The 23028-nt window shown below is 46.3% G+C and overlaps 1 protein-coding gene across 1 annotated transcript; it reads right to left on the bottom strand.

The window, feature by feature from the left end:
* Positions 1–13588: 13588 nt before the first annotated feature.
* Positions 13589–23028, bottom strand: LOC146355941 (uncharacterized). The gene is made up of 7 exons (XM_084830833.1): positions 22968–23028; positions 21446–21608; positions 20538–21052; positions 20232–20352; positions 19983–20053; positions 19525–19651; positions 13589–17695 (listed from the first exon to the last, which is right to left on the bottom strand). Exons 3-7 carry the CDS (start codon positions 20949–20951, stop codon positions 16488–16490), a joined length of 1941 nt encoding a protein of 646 aa, XP_084686959.1. The 5' UTR covers positions 20952–21052; positions 21446–21608; positions 22968–23028; the 3' UTR covers positions 13589–16487.

The following is a 23028-nucleotide window of genomic DNA, read 5'->3' as shown; positions in this document are numbered from 1 at the left end:
CACTGGATTACTGAGGACTTCCATCACTCCAGCTTTCTTGTGCATGACTCAGTCTCATATGCAGCTTTGTCACCATCCTGGCTGCATTTCGATTGCTGGTGCCTGTTTCTTATCCACTAGGCTCACTGCTGAAAAAGGGGCAACTGACTTTGTTTCAAGTCTAACTGAAAAATTTCCAAACACGTCAATATTGCCAAAGACGCCAGGGGACTCCATGGTTTTTCTGGATCTTTCTCTTGGCCAAACCTCTTTGTCTCACATCAGTTTTGATCATCTGGAATGTCTGGTTCAGGAATCACTGCAGCTGGGCACACCTGATATTCCTGGAGAAGCTTTTGCTTCTCCAGGCTTGATGATCTCATCCATTAAGTTCTCCAAAATCTCTTGGATGTAGCACTCCAGGGCCACTGTATGCTTCACCGCCTGTGAAACAAGCTGGACAGTTGCTAAATCAGCTCTGGTGATTAGACCCACTGCTTTTTCTAACTGTCCCAGCTTGGAGTCTCGTAAGGCCCCAGGCTGGAGATTCCATACATTTGCAGCCAAGTTTGCTCTGCCCCATAAAAATCCCGATCAGATCACGCCTCTGTCTTTCTGTACCATTATATAATTCACTTCATACCTTTCCATGTAATCTTTACTCTATAATTCTTCTTCATTGTTGCTTCATCTAGGATTTTCTCACCTCTAGACAATAAGGGTGGAGGTCATCTTCAATACGAGGCAGTGGCCACAGATCTTGAATGGCAAAGTGGTCTGTGGGTGGAATTTCTGCAACACTTGATAAACTTGGTAGAGAGTTAGTTTCGTAGAAGTCGGGGTGGAGAGAATTGGATTGATATGATCATCAAGGACCTGATCTGGCAGATTTTTGCACTACTATGAAATCTGTGGCTCCAACATTTTCTTGCAGTAAGAATAAACTTTCAAACCTATCTTATCACAAAATTTCAAACACTCTCTACAACCCTCCCCCTTTTCTACCAGAGCCAATTCTTGACCATATTAGAATTTACCTTGTCTTGGGCATGTGTGTTCAGGAATACCTGCAGCAAAGCATAAAACATAAGCCACCTGCACATTTCTCTAAAAGCCATATGAAATCTTTGGTTAGAAGCAGCAAGAACAGACACCTTGGGGTTTCTGCTATTACTGCTTCTTCCCAAGAAACATGAGAGAGAGCGAGAGAGGTGAGGAAATAGAGAAAGCGCGGCTAAGATCTTCAGGCATTTTCACCTAACCCCTTTTCTTGTCCTCCTGCTCACCCCTCCCATTAGCCTCTCTTATGAGGGCACATTGGAATTCACTTTTGAATGGGATGGTGATATCTAAAGGATTCCACCTTCTTTTCCAATTAAATCCTGGGTCCTACATAAGCACAGTATTATGAAAACAATCTTCTACCCATGGCAAGTCAGGAGCTTTCCAGCAAGTCATTTTGTAGCAGCCATATCGGGGGTCAGACTAAGTGGCCTCATGCAGTCTCATGCTTCATGTTCTTGCTGAGCTCTTGCTCTCTGAAATATATGTTTGTAAGCTGACGAGACACAGGAATTTCTTATCTTGTCAACAAAGGCTAAGGTCATATAATTGTATATCATGTTCTCTGCTGTTCTCTGCTTATCATGGCTACCCTATAACCCATTTCTTGTATTATAAACAATGGTGCTAGGAGAAGAAATGTTAAGGACTGCAACCCCACACGGGAGGGAGAGGAGGAGCCGTTTCCTATATGTCACAATATCTATAAAAACAATGTGCTGATGTAAATTGGGGCTTTTGGCTCTTTGGAAATGATTCCAGTCTTAAGCCCGCGCGTTGCATAAAGAAACTCTTTTTCCTTCACTCCGTGGTCTCTCTGACTCTGAGTTCTGCAACAATTTCATTTCCCTTTTCTATGCGGACAACACAAAAGGGCCACTCATACGTTTGCTTTAGTTAGGAAGTCTGTGTTTTACATCAAATAATTAAAAAGACCCAGAACATTTCGCCCTGATTTTCTGAGCTGTACTACCTCAGCAGATGGAGGCTGCATTCCTAACTAACAGTGAGCTCCCACACTGGAAGAGAGCAAAGGTGATGCAAGCGGACAGCAAGAGATGCGAAAAAGCATTTTGAAGAGCATATCGCTAACAACATCACGGCCAACAATAAAGAATTCTTTAAATATATCAGAAGCAGAAAACCAGCTAGGGAGGCAGTTGGACCACTGGATGACAATGGAGGTAAAGGAGTACTGAAGAAGGACAAGGAGATTGCAGAGAAGCTGAATGAATTCTTTTCATCTGTCTTCACTGCAGAAGATATAGGGTTGGACCTGAGCCTAGAGGTCCTGGTGGCAGCGTTCCTGTGTGTGGGGAAGGTGCTTCATGCTGTGGGAAAGGCCTCAGTGAGGAAAAGTTCTCACTGGTAACAGGCAGAATGCCACTGGAGGCAGCTGGAGAGGAGTCCATTCGAGAAGGAAGTGAAGGCTGATAATAATGTATAAATATATAAATGGGGCTCCAGCAAAGGAGATTGTTACTTTGTCGTGGTGCTGGAGCTTGAGCACCTCAATGATGCCATGAGCGGGAGAGTGGTGGCAGCGTCCGTGCGGAGGGTCTTTAGCCGTGGGAGGAGAAATGAGTCTGCTTGATCAGGTTTCAGGGACCTAGAGGACCTTACTCTCTCCCAGCCTGGCTATGTCACAGGCTTTTTATTGGGCTACTCATGAGTAGGGATGGGACTACAGACTTCAATGAAATTCAGGAAGAATGGATACGGTTCCTTTAACAAAGTCTTGCCTGTGCTAAGGAGGAAAAAATAATGACAAAGTCATCTTACCTGATAGCCCTATAGGTCATTTAGGCAACGTCAGATCTGGCGTTATGAAGCTCACCAAAAGTACACCTATTCAGAAAGCCTTGGGATGGGCAAACGCAAATCTACCTGTACATGCATATGCCAGCCCCGAAGTGACCTCTCCAAGCTAAGTAAATTACCATTTCAAGTGCTAAATTCCAAATTTCTTAGCCTCTCAGGGAAGATGACATCTTGAAGAGTGGCAGGCTCAACACCTCCGTTAATGACCAGCCATCCCAAATTGCCCACTTTTACATCTCGCATAACTCTGCCAAGGACGTGTCTGAATGCCACTGCTTTCAGTCCAGAACAGCTATTGTTACCATCTGGGAATCTTCTTGTCACTCCTTTGTGGCTTTGTAAAATTGGACCTCATAGAATAGTAGGGTTGGAAGGGGCCTACAAGACCATCAAGTCCAACCCCCTCCTTAATGCAGGAATCCAAGTCAAAGTATCCCTGACAAGTGGCTGTCCAGCTTCACCTTGAATGCCTCCAGTGTGGGAGAGCTCACCACCTCCCTAGATCACTGGTTCCATTGTCGTATTGCTCTAACAGTCAGGAGTTAGTTCAGCTGGAATCTGGCTTCCTGTAACTTGAGCCCATTATTCCGTGTCCTGCACTCTGGGATGATCGAGTAGAGATCCTGGCCTTCCTCTCTGTGACAACATTTCAAGTACTTGAAGAGCGCCATCGTATCTCCCTCAGTCTTCTCTTCTCAAGACTAAACATGCCCAGTTCCTTCAGTCTCTCTTCATAGGGCTTTGTTTCCAGTCCCCTGACCATCTTTGTTGCCCTCCTCTGAACCCTTTCCAGTTTGTCTGCATCCTTCTTGAAGTGTGGTGCCCAGAACTGGACACAGTGCTCCAGATGAGGCCCAACCAGTGCTGAGTAGAGGGGAACTAGTACTTCACGTGATTTGGAAGCTATACTTCTATTAATGCAGCCCAAAAGAGCATTTGCCTTTTTTGCAGCCACATCACATTGTTGGCTCACATTCAGCTTGTGATCTACAACAATTCAAAGATCCTTCTCGCTTGTAGTATTGTTAAGCCAAGTATCCCCCATCTTGTAAGTGTGCATTTGGTTTATTTTTCCTAGGTGCAGAACTTGGCATTTATCCCTATTAAATTTCATTCTGAGGTTTTTTGACCTGGCACCCATTCTGTCTTTGAAGGTTTTGTGGGAACTAGATAAATATGCAGAGTTCCATGCAATCAGTGTGCCAGCTTAGCCATTCCATTCGTAGCTCTTGTGCCAGTACCAACCTGGATCCACTCTACTGAAACTACCTCACTCTCCTAGGCTCCCCATGACTGGCATGATTCCACCAGATTTCAGAGTGTGGTAAACCCCAGACTTCTGTGGCACTCAGGCAGAGAGAATCAGATCTCTTTCCCATCCCTCTACCCCAGCTAAGGAAGATGTATTCTGGGTATTTGGGGGTCTATGTGTGAAGAGAGAGTGCAGTTTGAGAGAAAGAGACTAAGAGAGAAACAGCTGGTTTTAGGTCTTGTAATCTAACTGCATTTTGCGCTGCTGGCCACTGAGATTCTATGATGGGTCAGTTCTGTGTTTGCATTTGCTGCAGCTCTTAGTGTTTCCCAATGATTTGTCGATCGGACCCTGATTGAAGTTTGGATATGTCAAGGTTCCCCTTGTGACCTGGACTCCCTGGAGTCCCACCTTCCTTCTTTTAAACTTCCCCTTCCCAGTAACGTCGGGTTTAGGCTGTAGATGTGGGGTGACTGACAGTCTAGACACAGGGTTTAACCCCAACAGTTAAGTAGTAGATTTAAAGTAGACTGGAATAGGGGTCTGGAGGTGCTGAAATATTATTATTATTATTATTATTATTATTAACATTTCTATACCACCCCATAGCCAAAGCTCTCTGGGCAGTTTACAAAGACTAAATATACAATTGAACACCACATGGCCACTGCAGGACAGGCCTTCAACTGTGCCTTGAAAACCTGCGTGTTCTGTGCTGCCTTTCCCTGATCAGTGTTTTGCTTTATTAACACTGACTTCTGAGGACTGTGCCCTAAAAGGGAGCCTGAAAAGAAAAAGAAAAAAAAATTCCTCACCATTATTGCATTTGGAATGTGACAATATAATTAGACAAGAAAACAGGGAGTCTTACAGGGAGAGGCCACGATCCCACGGGTCTCCTCCGTGATTTGCCTGTGCAGGGTTCTCTGGCCAGGATCCAGCAGTTCCCACTCCTCCTCCATGAAGCACACAGCAACGTCCTCTAAAGCCACAAGAGCCTGGAGGAAAAAAGAAAATGTTTCCTTCTCAAGGATCACTTAAAGTGAGGCGGCTGGGCATTATTGTGCGGGATTGAAACTTGCTTGCTGTGAAAACCAGCTGCTGGCAGGAAAACAGCAAGAAACAGCTATGGCCCTCCTGTCCTGCTCGTGGGCTTCCCAAGAGGCATCTGGTTGGCCCCTCTGAGAAACCGGATGCTGGACTATACGGGCCTTTGGTCCCATCCAGCAGGGCTCTCCGTTGGATCTTAGCTTTGCCAGAAGGAAACAGGAGGAGAGATACAGACACTTGTGCCCTAAACCATATTGGTCTTTAGAGATTCCAGTTTCCTGGATATCATTTGGAGGTGCGCTAAGTGGGGTCTATTGGGGGCTGCATCATAAAGAGCTCATTGTGCCACAGGTCTGCACTCAAGATCCTGAATACTGCCCAAGGCATGGTGACCTCCGTGAGTCCATAACTGGAACCCTTTGGATTGCCAGATAACCCAGATTAAGATTCTAAACTTTAACATCTACTGGACTAGGGCGATCTGGCATTGCTTTAATGCTGCATCTTGGCCTGTGTAGGGAAGCCATCTAGACTAAGCTTAGATCAGGGGTGCACAATCCTTTTGGCCCCGAGGACCAAATCCAGTTGGGGGTCTCCTGGGGGCTCACGCAGCACACACAGGCTTGAGCGGGGACACACTTTGGTGGGACACACAGACACACGGATGGGGCGGGAGACGCTGGGAGCCGGACACGCCCCTGCTCTGGGGTCGCTCGGGAAAGAAGGCTGCAGCCTCCCGCCACCGCTGCGCCCGACACGGTCAGGAGAGGCCGCAGACCGGCGCAGGGACCCCCCGGGCTCCCCTGGCGCCAACCGGGGCGCCCCTGGCGGATCTCCGGGGGCTCTGAGCGAGGGCCGGGAAGTGCTGCTGTGGGGGCAGATAAAGGAAGGGCCGGGGGGCATTTCTCTGGAGGACACGGCCGCTCCCCCCCAGGGATCCCCTTCGCCCCCTGAACCCCGAGGCGGCCACGCAGCGAGATCCCGGCTCTGCCTCTCCCCACGCGGGACCGCGCAACGCTCCCCGACGGCCCTTCCCAGGGAGCCCGCACGGGATGGCCCCGCGGAAGGAGGCTGTGGAGCCCGCTTCTCCTCGGGACTCTCGGGCTGGGTCGGGGGCTCCCGCTGCTTCTCGCGAGGCGCCTGCACTCGCCAACGTGCCCCCAGGGCATTCGGAACGACAGGCCGGGGGGGGGGGGAGCATGGAAAAGACCCAAGGCAGCTGCGGGAAACTCTCCACCCTCGCGTGGCTCCAGCAACTGAAGCTGGAGCTTATAGATCACTAGGCAAACCAGCTCTTCCCACGGAACATCCTCTCCCACACTGTTTCCTGGAAATCAGGCACGGATAACAAAGGCGCTTTATGTAAAACATGTATAAACTACCCTCCATCCTTCCTTGGATTTCCAAGTGGTGTGCAATCAGCTGGGTCACATTACACATATAAGAGTAAAAAACCAAATAAAAGCCATAAGGGCACTATCCTATGCATCCCCAAGGCAGCCATGCTGGGATTTGGGAGACTTGGCTCTGCCTAAACCTGCTTAGGATTGCTACCTATATCAGCTTTAAAAAAAAAAGTAAAAGTGTCTGGATGTATAAGAATAGTTTGACCTAGGACCAAAAAGATTGCAATGGAGGCATCAGATAAGCCTCTCTGAAGGAGGGCATTGGAGATCTGGGGTGACATGGCTGAGAAAAACCTTTCAACTGATTGTAGCTAGGGTACCTCTGATAAAGGAGGGTTGTGGAGAAACTCTTGTTTTGTAGGACATGGAGCCAGAAAACTGGAACTGAAGGCTGATGCCTCAACACCATGCCCCGTGATCAGTGACGATGTTGCGCAATGGCACAAACTGTACTTGCTTACAACTCACCCTCCATACAGCCACACTTTAGTCCGGATGGGGAGGACGGAGTGCCTGAGACCAGCAAAGATGCCTCACACTGTCCTTGTCCTGTATTGCCTTTTGAAACATCTGAGCCTTACTGTGAGCTCTACGTGAGGCATTCATTGTGCGCTCATAGTTCTCTACACACAGTTGTTTACTGGTTCTTTCGTCAATGGCGTGACCCTCCCATTTCACTTCTGTTGCCAGTAATGAGAAATATTAAAGCAGTTTGTAAAAAGAATAAACACCTATTACATATATTTTGAAGCGGCACTAAGAAATGGTATATCTTGGCAGTGTGGGGGTGGGAAACATCTTGATTTAGAGCAGGAATGGGTTGCTGGTGGTGAACGACGAATCCGATGTTCTAAAGATCAACACACCATAGGAACCTGGAATGTAAGATCTATGAGCCAGGGCAAATTGGATGTGGTTATTGGGGAGATCACTGCCTTGTCGTGGCAAAGGGGCTTGCGTAACTCAGTGTAGCCATAAGCTATGCCGTGCAGGGCCACCCAAGACGGACAGGTCATGGTGGAGAGTTCTGACAAAATGTGGTCCACTGGAGAAGGAAATGGCAACCCACTCCAGTATTCCTGTCAAGAAAACCCCATGGAACGTATCACAAGGCTAAAAGATAGGATGCCAGAAGATGAGCCCCTCAGGTTGGAAGATGTCCAATATACTACTGGGGAAGAGCAGAGGGAATTTCCAAGTAGCGCCAGAAAGAGTGAAGCGGCTGGGCCAAAGCCGAAAGGACACTCAGCTGTGGATGTGTCTGGTGGTGAAAAGAAAGTCCGATGCTGTAAAGAACAATATTCTTTAGGAACCTGGAATGTAAGATCAATGAATCAAGGCAAGCTGGAGGTGGTCAAACATGAGATGGCAAGATTGAACATCGACATCTTGGGAATCAGCGAACTAAAACAGACAAGCATGGGTGAATTTAATTCAGGTGACCATCATATCTACTACTGTGGGCAAGAATCCCTTAGAAGAAATGGAGTAGCACTCATAGTCAACAAAAGGGTGGGAAAAGCAGTACTGGGGTACAATCTCAAAAATGATAGAGTGATCTCAGTACGAATCCAAGGCAAACCATTCAACATCACAGTAATTCAAGTCTATGCCCCAACCACTGATGCCGAAGAAGCTGAGGTTGATCGGTTTTATGAAGACCTACAACACCTTCTAGAACTAACACCAAAAAAAATGTCCTCTTCATCATAGGGGATTGGAATGCTAAAGTAGGAAGTCAAGAAATCACCGGGATAACAGGCAAGCATGGCCTTGGTGTACAAAATGAAGGACAAAGGCTAATAGAGTTTTGCCAAGAGAACACGCTGATCATAGCAAACACTCTTTTCCAATAGCACAAGAGACAACTCTACAATGGACATCACCAGATGGTCAGTATCGAAACCAGACTGATTATGTACTTTGCAGCCAAAGATGTAGAAGCTCTATACAGTCAGTAAAAACAAGACCTGGAGCTGACTGTGGCTCATATCATGAGCTTCTTGTTGCAATATTTCGGCTTAAATTGAAGAATGTAAGGAAAACCATTAAACCATTCAGGTATGACCTAAATCATATCCCTTATGAATATACAGTAGAGGTGAGGAATAGCTTTTAAGGGATTAGACCTGATAGACAGAGTGCCTGAGGAACTATGGACGGAGGTCCGTAACATTGTTCAGGAGGCAGCAACTCAATCCATCCCAAAGAAAAAGAAATGCAAGAAAGCAAAGTGGCTGTCTGAGGAGGCTTTACAAGTAGCTGAGGAAAGAAGGGAAGCGAAAAGCAAGGGAGAAAGGGGAAGATATACCCAACTGAATGCAGAGTTCCAGGGAATAGCAAGGAGAGACAAGAAGGCCTTCTTAAATGAACAATGCAAAGAAATTGAAGAAAACAATGGATTGAGAAAGACTAGAGATCTCTTCACGAAAATCGGAGATATCAAGGGAACGTTTTGTGCAAAGACGGGCATGATAAAGGACAAAGAAGGCAGGGACCTAACAGAAGCAGATGAGATTAAAAAGAGGTGGAAAGAATACACAGAAGAACTATACAGGAAAGATCTGAATGTCCCTCATAGCCATGATAGTGCGGCCACTGAACTTGAGCCGGACATCCTAGAGAGTGAAGTCAAGTGGGCCTTAGGAAGCATTACTAACAACAAAGCTAGCGGAGAGGACAGTATTCCAGCTGAGCTATTTAAGATCCTAAAAGAGGATGCTGTTAAAGTGCTGCACTCAATATGCCAACAAATTTGGAACACTCAACAATGGCCACAAGAATGGAAAAGGTCAGTTTACATTCCAATTCCAAATAAGGGCAATGCCAAAGAGTGTTCAAACTACCATACAATTGCGCTCATTTCATATGCCAGCAAGGTGATGCTCAACATCCTACAAGCTAGGCTTCAGCAGTATGTGAACCGAGAACTACCGGAAGTACAAGCTGGGTTTCGAAGAGGCAGAGGAACTAGAGATCAAATCGCCAACATTCACTGGATCATGGAGAAAGCAAGAGAATTCCAGAGAAGCACCTATTTCTGCGTCATTGACTACGCTAAAGCCTTTGATGGTGTGGATCACAACAAACTGTAGCAAATTCTTAAACAGATGAGAGTACCAGACCACCTTACCTGTCTCCTGAGAAACCTGTATGAGGGTCAAGAAGCAACAGTAAGAACTGGAGATGGAACAGCCGATTGGTTCAAAATTGGGAAAGGAGTACAACAAGGCTGCATATTGTTGCCCTGCTTATTTAATTTATACGCAGAGTACATCATGAGAAACGCCGGGTTGGATGAATCACAGGTCGGAATTAAGATTGCTGGGAGAATTATCAACAACCTCAGATATGCAGATGATTCCACCCTAATGGCAGAAAGTGAAGAGGATCTCAAGAGCCTCTTGTTGAGGGTGAAAGAGGAGAGTGCAAAAGCTGGTTTGAAACTCAACATTAAAAAAACAAAGATCATGGCATCTGGCCCTATCACTTCCTGGCATATGGAAGGGGAAGAAATGGAAGCAGTGACAGATTTTATTTTCTTGGTTTCCAAGATCACCACAGACGGTGACTGTAGCTGTGAAATTAAAAGACGCTTGCTCCTGGGGAAGAAAGCTATGGCAAACCTAGACAGCATTGTAAGAAGCAGAGACATCACCTTGCCGACAAAGGTCCGTATAATCAAAGCTATGGTTTTCCCAGTAGCAACGTATGGCTGTGAGAGCTGGACTATAAGGAAGACTGAGCGCCGAAGAATCACAAAATCAATGCTTTCAAACTGTGGTACTGGAGAAGACTCTTACGAGTCCCCTGGACTGCAAGGAGGTCAAATCAGTCCATCCTAAAGGAAATCAACCCTGAGTGCTCATTGGAAGGACAGATACTGGAGCTGAAGCTCAAATATTTTGGCCACCTAGTGCGAAGAGAAAAGTCCCTGGAAATGACCCTGATGCTGGGAAAGATCGAAGGCAAAAGGAGAAGGGGATGGCAGAGGATGAGATGGCTGGATAGCATCACCGATGCAATGAATATGAATTTGAGCACACTCCGGGAGAGAGCGCAGGACAGGAAGGCCTGGCGTGCTATGGTCCATGGGGTCACGAAGAGTCGGACATGACTGAACGACTGAACAACAACAAGATTAAATATAGACATGTTGGGTGTCAGTGGACTGGAATGGGCCACTTCACATCAGACGACCACCAAATCTACTACTGTGGACAAGAGGACCATAGAAGAAATGGAGTAGCCTTCATAATTAATAATTAAGTGGCTAAAGCAGTGCTTGGATACAATCCAAAAAACGATAGAATGATCTCAATTCGAATTCAGGGTAAGCCATTTAACATCACAGTGATCCAAATATACGCCTCAACCACAGATGCTAAAGAAGCAGAAGTAAATCAGTTCTATGAGGATCTGCAGCACCTTGTTGTTGTTGTTCAGTCTTCTCCAGCACCACAGTTCGAAAGCATCAATTCTTCGGCGCTCAGCCTTCCTTATAGTCCAGCTCTCACAGCCATACATTACTACTGGGAAAACCATAGCTTTGATTAGACGGACCTTTGTCGGCAAGGTGATGTCTCTGCTTCTTACTATGCTGTCTAGGTTGGCCATAGCTTTCCTCCCAAGGAGCAAGCGTCTTTTCATTTCATGGCTACAGTCACCATCTGCGGTGATCTTGGAGCCCAAGAAAGTAAAATCTGTCACTGCTGCCATTTCTTCCCCTTCTATATGCCAGGAAGTGATGGGGCCAGATGCCATGATCTTCGTTTTTTTAATGTTGACTTTCAAACCAGCTTTTGCACTCTCCTCTTTCACCCTCAACAAGAGGCTCTTGAGATCCCCTTCGCTTTCTTCCATTAGGGTGGTATCGTCTGCGTATCTGAGGTTGTTGATAATTCTCCCGGCAATCTTAATTCCAACCTGTGATTCATCCAACCCGGTGTTTCTCATGATGTACTCTGCATATAAATTAAATAAGCAGGGCGACAATATACAGCCTTGTTGTACTCCTTTCCCAATTTTGAACCAATCGGTTGTTCCATGTGCGGTTCTTACTGTTGCTTCTTGACCCTCAGCACCTACTGGACAATATGCCAAAAAGAGATGTTATTTTCATTACAGGAGACTGGAATGCTAAGGTGGGTAGTTAAACGACACCTGGAATTACAGGCAAGCATGGTCTGGGAGAACAAAATGAAGTGGGACATAGGCTGATAGAATTTTGCCAAGACAACTCACTGTGCATAACTAACACTCTCTTCCAACAACCTAAAAGACAACTTTATACATGGACTTCACCAGATGGTCGACACCGAAATCAGATTGACTACATCCTTTGTAGCCAAAGGTGGCGGACATCTATAGTCGGTAAAAACAAGACCTGCAGCTGACTGTAACTTCTTATTGCACAATTTAGAATCAGACTAAGAGAATAGGGAAGACCCACAGATCAGTTATGAACTTGAGCACGCTCTGGGAGAGATCGGAGGACAGGAAGGCCTGGTGTGCTATGGTCCATGGGGTCACAAAGAGTCGGACATGACTTAACGACTGAACAACAACAAATCAGTTAGATATGAGCTCACCAATATTCCTGATGAATATGCAATGGAGGTGAAGAATAGATTTAAGGGACTAGATTTAGTAGATAGGGTCCCGGAAGAACTATGGACAGAAGTTCACAACATTGTTCAGGAGGCGGCAACAAAAAACGTCCCAAAGAAAAAGAAAACCAAGAAGGCAAGATGGCTGTCTACTGAAACACTGGAAGCAGCCCAAGAAAGAAGGAAAGCAAAAGGCAACAGTGACAGGGGGAGATATGTCCAATTCAGTGCAAAATTCCAGAGGTTAGCCAGAAGAGATAAGGAATTATTTTTAAACAAGCAATGCGCGGAAGTGGAAGAAGATAATAGAATAGGAAGGACAAGAGACCTCTTCCAGAAAATTAGAAACATCGGAGGTAAATTCCAGGCAAAAATGGGTATGATCAAAAACAAAGATGGCAAGGACTTAACAGAAGCAGAAGAGACCAAGAAAAGGTGGCAAGAATATATGGAAGATCTGTATAAGAAAGATAATAATATTGGGGATAGAGTTGACGGTGTGGTCAGTGAGTTAGAGCCAGACATCCTAAAGAGTGAGGTTGAATGGGCCTTAAGAAGCATTGCTAATAACAAGGCAGCAGAAGACGACGGTATCCCAGCTGAACTGTTTAAAATCTTGCAAGATGATGCTGTCAAGGTGATCCATGCCATATGCCAGCAAATTTGGAAAACACAAGAATGGCCACCAGATTGGAAAAAATCAACTTATATCCCCATATCAAAAAAGGGAAACACTAAAGAATGTTCAAACTATCGAACAGTGGCACTTATTTCACATGCCAGTAAGGTAATGCTCAAGATCTTGCAAGGTAGATTCCAGCAATTCATGGAACGAGAATTGCCAGATGGACGAGCTGGGTTTAGAAAAGGCAGAGGAACTAGAGACCAAATTGCCAATATCCGCTGGATAATGGAGAAAGTGAGGTAGTTTCAGAAAAACATCTATTTCTGTTTTACTGACTCTTCTAAAGCCTTTGACCGGGTGGATCATAACAACTTGTGGCAAGTTCTTGGTGGTATGGGGATACCAAGTTATCTTCTCTGCCTCCTGAGGAATCTGTTTAACGACCAAGTAGCAACGGTAAGAACAGACCATGGATCAACGGACTGGTTTAAGATTGGGAAAGGAGTACGGCAGGGTTGTATACTCTCCCCCTACCTATTCAACCTGTATGCAGAACACATCATGCGATGGGCTGGGCTTGATGAATCCAAGGCTGGAGTTAAAATCGCTGGAAGAAACATTAACAATCTCAGATATGCAGAGGATACCACTTTGATGGCTGAAAGCAAGGAGGAGCTGGGGAACCTTATGATGAAGGTGAAAGAAGAAAATGCAAAAGCTGGGTTGCAGTTAAACCTCAAAAAAACCAAGATTATGGCAACCAGCTTGATTGATAACTGGCAAATAGAGGGAGAAAACGTGGAGGCAGTGATAGACTTTGTATTTCTAGGCGCAAAGATTACTGCAGACGCTGACTGCAGCCAGGAAATCAGAAGATGTTGACTTCTTGGGAGGAAAGCAATGACAAATCTTGATAAAATAGTTAAGAGCAGAGACATCACGCTGACAACAAAGGTCCACATAGTTAAAGCAATGGTATTCCCCATAGTAACCTATGGCTGCGAGAGCTGGACCATAAGGAAGCCTGAGTGAAGGAAGATAGATGCTTTTGAACAATGGTGTTGGAGGAAAATTCTGAGAGTGCCTTGGACTGCAAGAAGATCAAACCAGTCCATACTCCAGGAAATAAAGCCAGACTGCTCACTTGAGGGAATGATATTAAAGGCAAAACTGAAGTACTTTGGCCACATAATGAGAAGACAGGGCAAGTGGAAGGCAAAAGGAAGAGGGGCCGACCCAGGGCAAGATGGATGGATGATATTCTGGAGGTGACGGACTCGACCTTGGGGGAGCTGGGGGTGACGACGGCCGACAGGAAGCTCTGGCATGGGCTGGTCCATGAAGTCACGAAGAGTCGGAAGTGACTGAACGAATAAAAACATGGATTGCCTAGCTTACCGTGCCTTTGAAGACCACTGCCTTTATCCCCCCCGAACAGTGCTCACTGGGGCCTCCATAGAATTTGAAGTGAGACAATGCAACTCACAAACTTTGGTCCACAGACTTTTTCTGTTGTGAAGTGATGCTGGGAGGATGGAATTTGAAGCAAAGACCTCGTGTGCGGGAAGAGGGTGCTTCATCTTTCCACCTATTGCTGTTTAGTGTAAGTTGTGACAAATCTGTCTCTGCCCAGGAATTCTGTAAGATGGAACTCTGGGATTAAGCTGGCCCTACACCACCAGGTAACCGCTCCCACTTGATTCTCCCCATGAACAAGTGTCATCAGGAATGCAAGTTTTTACTGAGAAAGTCTTCCACAGTCTTATTCTCAGACTTAAAAAATAATTCACTAGGATATCAACCAGAGAGTGATCATTATCCCATTAAACTAGTTATCCAGCTAGTTAACAACTAGTTAATTTACAAATGAAATTAGAAGCATATATCCCATTGAGATGGCTGCTTCTGGTAAGAGACGACTTAAATGGTCCGAGACCCTGAGCACAGAGATCACAGATTTATTACATGGTCCCGTCTTGCAAGAGCTAAGAAATAGAATCTTGACAGGTAATGTGGAGATCATGGAGGGTTACCCCCAAATCTCAGACCAATTGAAACCCCATTTAGTGCACTCAGGCCATTCACAGACCCCCAGGATGCATAATGCAAGTTGGTACGATGGGGAATGTTGGGCAATGAAAAAAGAATTATCTAGGTTAATTCGTGGTGCTAGAAAGACTACATCAGAGGATCAAATTCAGATCCTGATCAAGAAACAATCCTCGTTGAAAAGAGAGAAGGATGCATTAACAAGAGAAAGGTGGATGGATCTGGGTTTGGCCATGAGGCAAACGCATGACATTACTTTTTGGAAGATGGTCCATCCAGGTTTACACACTTCCAAGCTTCATCTAGAAGCTCGAATCCCTGCCCTTAAATGGCAGCAGGATACTCCGAGTCTCTTCCAAGGCCCCACACCTGCAGGGGAGGATTCATTGGCCGAGGACCTTCCTGAGTGGATGCCTGCCCTTGCACAGGAGATTTGCCATCCGCTTCAATGGCAGTTGTGTGGACGTCTCTGCAGGTATGTTCTTTTATCAAGGGGGAGCAGTGTGGCGGATTATTTTCCGATTTCCCTGATCTTATTCTTCAGCTTAAAAAAAATGCAGTAAAAGATCGACCAAAGAGCAAAGAATTCGAGCACCCAGGAAGAACTGAAAGCTATGATCACTGCACTCCTTGTAATACAACAGAAATATCAACACAGTACTAAATCTACTCTAGAAAAATCCTGGTCTCAAAACAGGATTTGGGGAAAGCCAGGAAAGGCACCTGTCCTCAATCAGCCAGAATAAAATGCATCCGAAGTTTTTACCCAAGTTTGACAAAAAAGTATGATCCATCTTTGGAAAATTGGAGTGAAAAGGATACCTGTGTCAATTGTAAGCTCTTTTTAACTAGCTGTACCTGTTCCAATAATTATCATAACGATTTGAAATGTCGCACAATTATACACTTCACGAAGTACACCTCCAAAGCTCAAGAGGTTTCCTTTTTAGAATGAATACAATGTTGAGGCTTATCCTACCAGAACATGTTTTCCACTTGCCTTTCCTAAAAGAGCAACCCCTACCCTCTTTAATGAAGCAGTGTCTTAGGCTTGCTAATTCCACATATTTATTCAATATTGGGATATGTATTTTTTTTCTTCTTAACCCTCTTACAAAATTAAATATTTATTAAAGAAATGTGAAATGCATGTAACTGAGAAAAACCATCCTGCCCGGTATTCTGGGAATATTTATGGTCTCCACGTCATTATTTTCAGTGTGTGCTGTTATAAGAGAAAAGATTCTTTATTGAAGTTTCTTGGTTGTCTTAGTTTCAGCGTATTAATGGACTCCTTGGCTGGCATTCCTTTATGCAGTGTATCTCCTATGTGGGTCCTTCATGTGAAATATGGCTTGATTGTAAATGAATGTCATTCAATCCTCCAAACATTCCTATGGTTTTTCCCCGGTGTGATTTCTTTGATGAGAACTACAATCAGATTTAATTTCTGCCCACATTCCAAGCAGTTTTACAGATTTTCCCAAGTGGTTTCTTTGATGAGAACTGAGAGTTTGCTTCTGACTGAAGCTCTTTCAACACTCCAAATATTTATATTGTTTCTCCCTGTGTGACTTCTTTGATGATAAATTAGGATTATCTTCCGGCTGAAGCTCTTTCCACACTCCACACAATCATACGGCTTCTCCCATGTGAGTTCTTTGATGACGAGTGAGAGTTATCTTATGACTGAAACTCTTTCCACACTCAAAGCATTTATATGGTTTCTCTCCTGTGTGAGTTCTTTGATGACAACTGAGGGTTCCTGTATGATGGAAGCTCTTTCCACACTCCAAACACTGATACGGTTTCTCCCCTGTGTGAATTCTTTGATGACAAGTGAGATTTGCCTTCATTATGAAGCTCTTTTCACATGCCATGCATTTATATGGTCTCTCCACTGTGTGAGTTCTTTGATGTTGACTGAGATACCTATTCTCACTGAAGCTCTTTCCACACTCCAAACAATGATATGGTTTCTCCTTTGTGTGAGTTCTTTTATGTTGAGTGAGAATTATCTTGTCCCTGAAGCTCTTTCCACATTCCAAACAATCATACGGTTTCTCCCCTGTATGAGTTCTTTGATGGCGAGTGAGAGTTATCTTCTCACTGAAGCTCTTTCCACATTCCAAACAATGATATGGTTTCTCCCCTGTGTGAGTTCTTTGATGACGAGTGAGATGTGCCTTCTTACTGAAGCTCTTTCCACACTCTAAACAATGATATGGTTTCTCTTTTGTGTGAGTTCTTTTATGTTGAGTAAGAGTTCCCTTCTCGCTGAAGTTCCTTCCACATGCCAAGCAATTATATGGCTTCTCCCCTGTGTGAGATCTTTGATGAGAAGTGAGCTGTGTCTTCTGCCTGAAGCTCTTCCCACACTCCGAACAATCATATGGTTTCTCCCCTGTGTGAGTTCTTTGGTGACGAGTGAGTGTTACTTTATGACTGAAGCTCTTTCCACACTCAAAACAATGATATGGCTTCTCCCCTGTATGTGTTCTTTGATGATCAGTAAGATGTGCCTTCTGACTGAAGCTCTTCCCACATTCCAGGCATTCATACGTTTTCTTCACAGTGTGAAGTTTGCAATGAGCTTTAATGTCTGAGTCAGAATTGAAAGTTTTCCTGTGCATATGGAACCTATTCGTTTCCAGTCTTTCATGTATTATTTCTGGGATTGTGTTATGATGGTAGCCATTGACCTGAGAAGCAAAGGAATTCTTTCTCATATTGCAATTTATTTCAGTTTTCCTTCTCTGCTGTTTACTATTTTTGCATTTTTCTCGTTTTGGTGACATCACACATGCTTCTCTCTTATTCTCCCCGTCCCACCTGTCACTTCCTGCAATGAAACCATGAAATTGCTAAAAGTTAGCAACGGAACTTCAAATAATAGAGCACCCCCAATTAATGATTTCGATAAAGGGAAGAACAGAAAAGACTTCGATGAGATGCACTTGTTACCATAGAAATAACCAGCTCAGATACTCAACTATGAATTTCTGAGCCTTTGTGGAAAGAAGCAATCCTGAATCACCTTATCACCTCCTTTCCTGGGCACCCATCCCAAATCGCCCACTGTTACTCTGGCAAACAGCTGTCCGAACCTCATCGTTTTCAGCCCGGAACTGCTCTTGTCACCACCCAGGAATCTTCTTATACCCCCTTTCTGGCTTTGTATGATCAGACCTGGGTCCACGCTACTGAACCCTCCTTGGTCTCCTGGCCTGTCCAGGATCGGCAGGAGTCCGCTTCCTTTTCAGGGCGTGGCAAACCCCGGAGTTGTGTTGCTTTCAGGCAGAGAGAAGCAGATATCTTGCCCATCCCTCCACCCCAGCTATTTTGGTTTTCTGTGTGTGAAGAGACTGTCGACTGAGAGGGAGACTAAGAGAGAAAGAGCTGGGGTTGGGTTCTGTAAACTAACTTCAGCTTGGGTGGGTGGCTGCTAGGATTGCATGGTGGGAAAGTTCTGTGTTTGTATTTGTTGCAGCTCTTAATGTTTCCTGACAATTTCTTGACCAGATGCTAACTGATGTTTTGATTCTGTTGTGGTTTCTTAATTTTTTTTTATTGATGTCTCACCAGTATTAGCTCCTCTGTGGATTGCTGTTTAAGGGCATGGCAGGATTATGAATGACTACGTACATAAAAATAGACAAGTCCTGGTAGACTGAGAAAAGTGATTTGGAGGTGCTGAAACATGCAGAGTTTCATGATGAAGGCACACCAGGCCTTCAACTACGCCTGGAAAACGTGTCTGTTCTGGGCTGCCTGTCCCTAATGCACGTTGTGATGCTGCTATTTTCTGAGACTCAGCTGACTTAATATGTCTTGTGAAAATTTTGTGGCATGATTTCTATCAGCTGCTGCCTTAAACTGGTGTTATTTATTGGTTTAAATATGACTCCATGTGCCTTATTTTCTTTCTTAACTCTGTCTTCTGAGGGCAGTTTCCTAAGAGGCAGCTTGAAAATGCTAACCAACATCAGGACCCTGTGGGAAGGACGAGCGAGGGAGGCAGGAGCAGGCAAAGGGGACATCAGGGCCTGCTCCAACTGGACTGCCGCTCCTTCGGGAGAGAAGGGCGGGGAGCAGGGCCATCCCACCCACCCTGCTGAGAGACTACTTAATTCCCCCCCCCTTCCTCATGTGTCAAGTCTTTTTCAGATTGTACCACAAGGGCAGGGACTGTCTTCTTTGCTCATGGATTGTCAGCCGCTGTGGGAGGCTTTTTTGGCTGAGGAGAGGGATAAAAATGCTACCAATAAATAAAGAGAATAGAAAATATATGAATAATATAGGATATGAGCCCAAAATTGGTAATATTATCTCCCTCGACATTATTGCCTTTTGAACCGGATACACTCATGATCAGGAAAACAGGGAGCCTTACCAATATTGGCCACGATCCCATGGTGCTCCGCCACGCTTTGCTTGTGCAGGGCCCCCGTGGCTTCTTTTCCCCATCCTGCGTGAGCAACAGCCATTTCCGTAATTACCCACAAACGCTGTGCAGGTTACCGTGCTGTCTTCTTACCCACCCCAACACCCCTACTACAAGGCATGGCTTCTTTGACCCCCATGATCATCTGAACCTGGTTAGCATCTTCCTCATCATGATTGCACTTGGAAATCCAGACTATCCCTAAGGAGGAAAAGAAGGAGCTTTACCCAGAGAGGCCACGATCCCACGGTTCTCCTCCATGGTTTGCCAGTGCAGGGCTCTCTGGTCAAGATCCAGCAGTGCCCACTCCTCCTCAGTGAAGCACACAGCAACGTCATCAAAAGTCACCAGAGCCTGGAGGAAAAAAGAAAATGTTTCCTTCTCAAGGATAGCATAAAGTGAGGTGGCTGGGCATTAACCTGCAGGATTGAAACTTGCTTGCTGTGAAAACCAGGAACTGTCCTGCTTGTGGGCTTCCCAAGAGGTGTGTGGTCAACCACTGATAGAAACAGGAGATGATGGACTAGATGGGCCCTTGGTCTGGTCCAGCAGGGCTCATCTCACGACCGTGGCTTTGTCAGAAGGGAACGTAAGGAGAGACCTACATTCAGCCCTACGAGGGGAGCCAGGGATGGAGGCACCCAGGCTGCTCCCTGCCTGTCTCCCCAGGGATCCTTCCCCCTACCTGATCTGCTTCCATTCCATCACAACCGAAAAGAGATGGCCAAGTACCCACTGCTGGCGTCATTCCAGCCCCTGCGCGAGAGAAAAAGAACGAGAAGCTAGGAGCAGACGGTGTCTCAAAGATTGGGATTACAGTCCTAAACTTCCTTGGAACACAGGAGGAATGGAGTCCTAGTCAAATAGAATTGCACTAGAAGTAATGCATTCGAAGACCAGGTTAAAATACAGCCACCCCCAAATTAATCCTCACCCTGCAAGGTGACACGTCCAGCACCATCCTGCCTGGTCCCTCTTTGCGGGGGGCTCTGCCTGGTGTCTGATGGAGCCTTTTCAGCTGCAAGCAAATCTGGTCCCACTTCTGCACACAGACTCTGTATGTGAAAGAGCAACAAAGATGCAAGAAGTGGAACGACGAGAAGGAATGAGAGGCAGAAATGTCGTAGGGTGGTATGGGACATCTCTCCTTGGTAGATTTCCACAACGGCCTGGGCAATTAGTAGAGAGGTTTAGGATACCCTCCCTCACATTCCTGTCCCCTTGGATGAAATTCTCTCACCTGTTGCTCTTCCCACATCCTGTCCTCTGCCTGGCTCAGGAGGAAGCCTTCTGCCAGGGCCACCGCCTGGGAACTGGTCTCCACCCCACATTCTCTCACCCAGCTCGCCATCTCCCCGGGCAGGATGGCCAGGAACTGCTCCAGGATCACCAGGTCCAGCATTTGGATTTTCGTGTGTCGCTCTGGCTTCAGCCACCGATGGGAAAGTTCGTGGAGTTGGTTGCAAACCTCTCGGGGCCCTTTGGTCACCTCATAGCAGAACTGCCTGAAACGCTGGAGCTGCACATCTGAGCTCACCATGTCCTCACCAATAACCTGCTGCACCTTTCTTTCCCAGAATGCTCGGATGCTCCTGGTCTTCGTGGCATCAGGGTCCCTTGGTGCTTCAGTGCCAGCTGAGTCTGTCTCAACCATCTGTCATCCGTGTTCCAGCAAACCTCCAAAGGGGCTGAAGGATCTCTTCCCTCTTCCGTATGGGGACAAAGATTGCAACAGGAGGCAGTGCAACTAAGGCTCTGTAAAGGCAGGACATGGTTCTCAACCGTATTGATAAAATGAAAGCAAATAAGTCACTGGGCCCAAATGGGATCCATCCTAGAGTTCTCAAACAACTCAAATACGAAACTGCTGATCTTCTAACCAAAATATGCAACACGTCCCCAGGATCAGCCTCTATACCAGAGGACTGGAAGATGGCCAATGTAATACCATTTTTCAAAAAGAGATCCTGGGGAGATCTTGGAAATTACAGGCAAGTTAGCTTAACGTCTGTTCCGTTAACAATTAACGTCAACTGTTAATTGGTTGAAGGCATTATTAAAGGTGAAAATAGTAAGCATATAGAAGGACAAGCCCTGCTGAAAAAGCATCAACACAGCCTCTGCAAAGGTAAATCCTGTCTCACTAACCTTTTAGAGTTGAGAGTATCAATAAACATGTAGATGGGGGTGATCTGGCAGACATTGTTTACTTGGACTTCCAAAAGGCTTTTGACAAAGTCCCTCACCAAAGAGTCCTGAGCAAACTTAGCAGTCATGGAATAAGAGGACAGGTCCTCTTATGGATCTGTAACTGGTTAAAGAACAGAAAGCAGAGAGTACGCATAAATGGTAAATTCTCCCAATGGAGGGAAGTAAAGAGTGGGGTCTCAAAGGGATCTGTATTAGGACCAATGCTTTTCAAGCTGTTCATAAATGATCTGGAATTAGGAGTGAGCAGTGAAGTGACCAAGTTTGCAGATGACAACAAATTATTTAGGGTGGTTAAAGCAAAAAGGGATTGTGAAGAGCGTCAGAAGGATCTCTCCAAACTAGGAGAATATGCATCTACATGGCAAATACGATTCAAGATAAACAAGTGTCAAGTGATGAATGTTGGAACAAAAAATTTCAACTTCAAGTATAGCCTGATGGGATCTGAGCTAGTGGTGACTGACCAAGAAAGAGATCTTGGGGTTGTGGTGGACAGCTCAATGAAGATGTCAACCCAGTGTGGCCGCTGTAAAAAAGGCAAACTCCATGTTAGGCATAATTAGAAAAGGAATTGAGAATGAAACTGCCAATATCATATTGCCCCTATACAAATCCATGCTACGACCACACTTGGAATACTTTCTACAGTTCTGCTCACCACACGTAAAAAAAAGGTACTGTAGAGCTGGAAAAAGTGCAGGAAAGGGCATCTAAGGGCGCAATCCTATGGGGATAGGCGGCCGCCTCCGAACTTGGGGGCGACCACCTATCCAATGAAGGGCAGGAGAGCGTGCAGGGGGTCATCCCTTCAGCCGCCCTGCATTTGAGGCTAGACAGCTGATTTCGGCTGTCTAGCCGCAGGAAGGCAGAGCTAACTATGCATCCGCTTCCCGCTCGGGGCTCCCCAAATCAGCTGCCCACGGGAGGGCCGGCCCGGGCGGGGCCCTCGTCTCCCTCCGCCCAGGTTTGTTTGCTGCTGTCAGAAGAGGCCCAGGGCAGCGTCTCAGCCCCACGCAGAACTGCCTGGGGACCCACACCTGCGCGGGGGGGGGGCACCGTCAGATTAGCGGGGGAAGAATCATAGGACCACGGAATGGTAGGGTTGGAAGGGGCCTACGAGGCCATCGGGTCCAGCCCCCGCTCAGCGGGATTCGGGCCGGTGCAGAGCAGCTCCCTCAGCGGATGAAGGAGATAAGTGGCTCCGCGCAGCAGCGCCCTCGACGTCCTCCCTCCCGCTCGCCACATCGAGGGCGCCGCCTGGGATGCTGAACGGAGGAAGGGCGCAGCTCCCTGGAGGGGGGTCCCAAGGGGGTCAGCCGCAGGGGTGAGCGCATCCAGCTTCCCCCCGCCCCGAGCGCAGACCCGCCCCGACACGCTGGGGTTGAAGTAGGGCATCCCCGCCCCACCTCCCCCCGCCCCCAGGAGCCCCTCCCCGGCTGCACAAGGCGGGGGGGCTCACCTGCCCCCAGCCAGGAGGCGCCGAAGCCGCTCCGGAGGACGCGCCAAGACCTCCTCCCTCT

Source organism: Heloderma suspectum, chromosome 2 (assembly GCF_057233095.1).
Source record: "Heloderma suspectum isolate Gila_16-S chromosome 2, 16-S_ref, whole genome shotgun sequence".
NCBI lineage: Eukaryota > Metazoa > Chordata > Lepidosauria > Squamata > Helodermatidae > Heloderma > Heloderma suspectum.
This window is presented reverse-complemented; position numbering and strand designations above follow the sequence as displayed.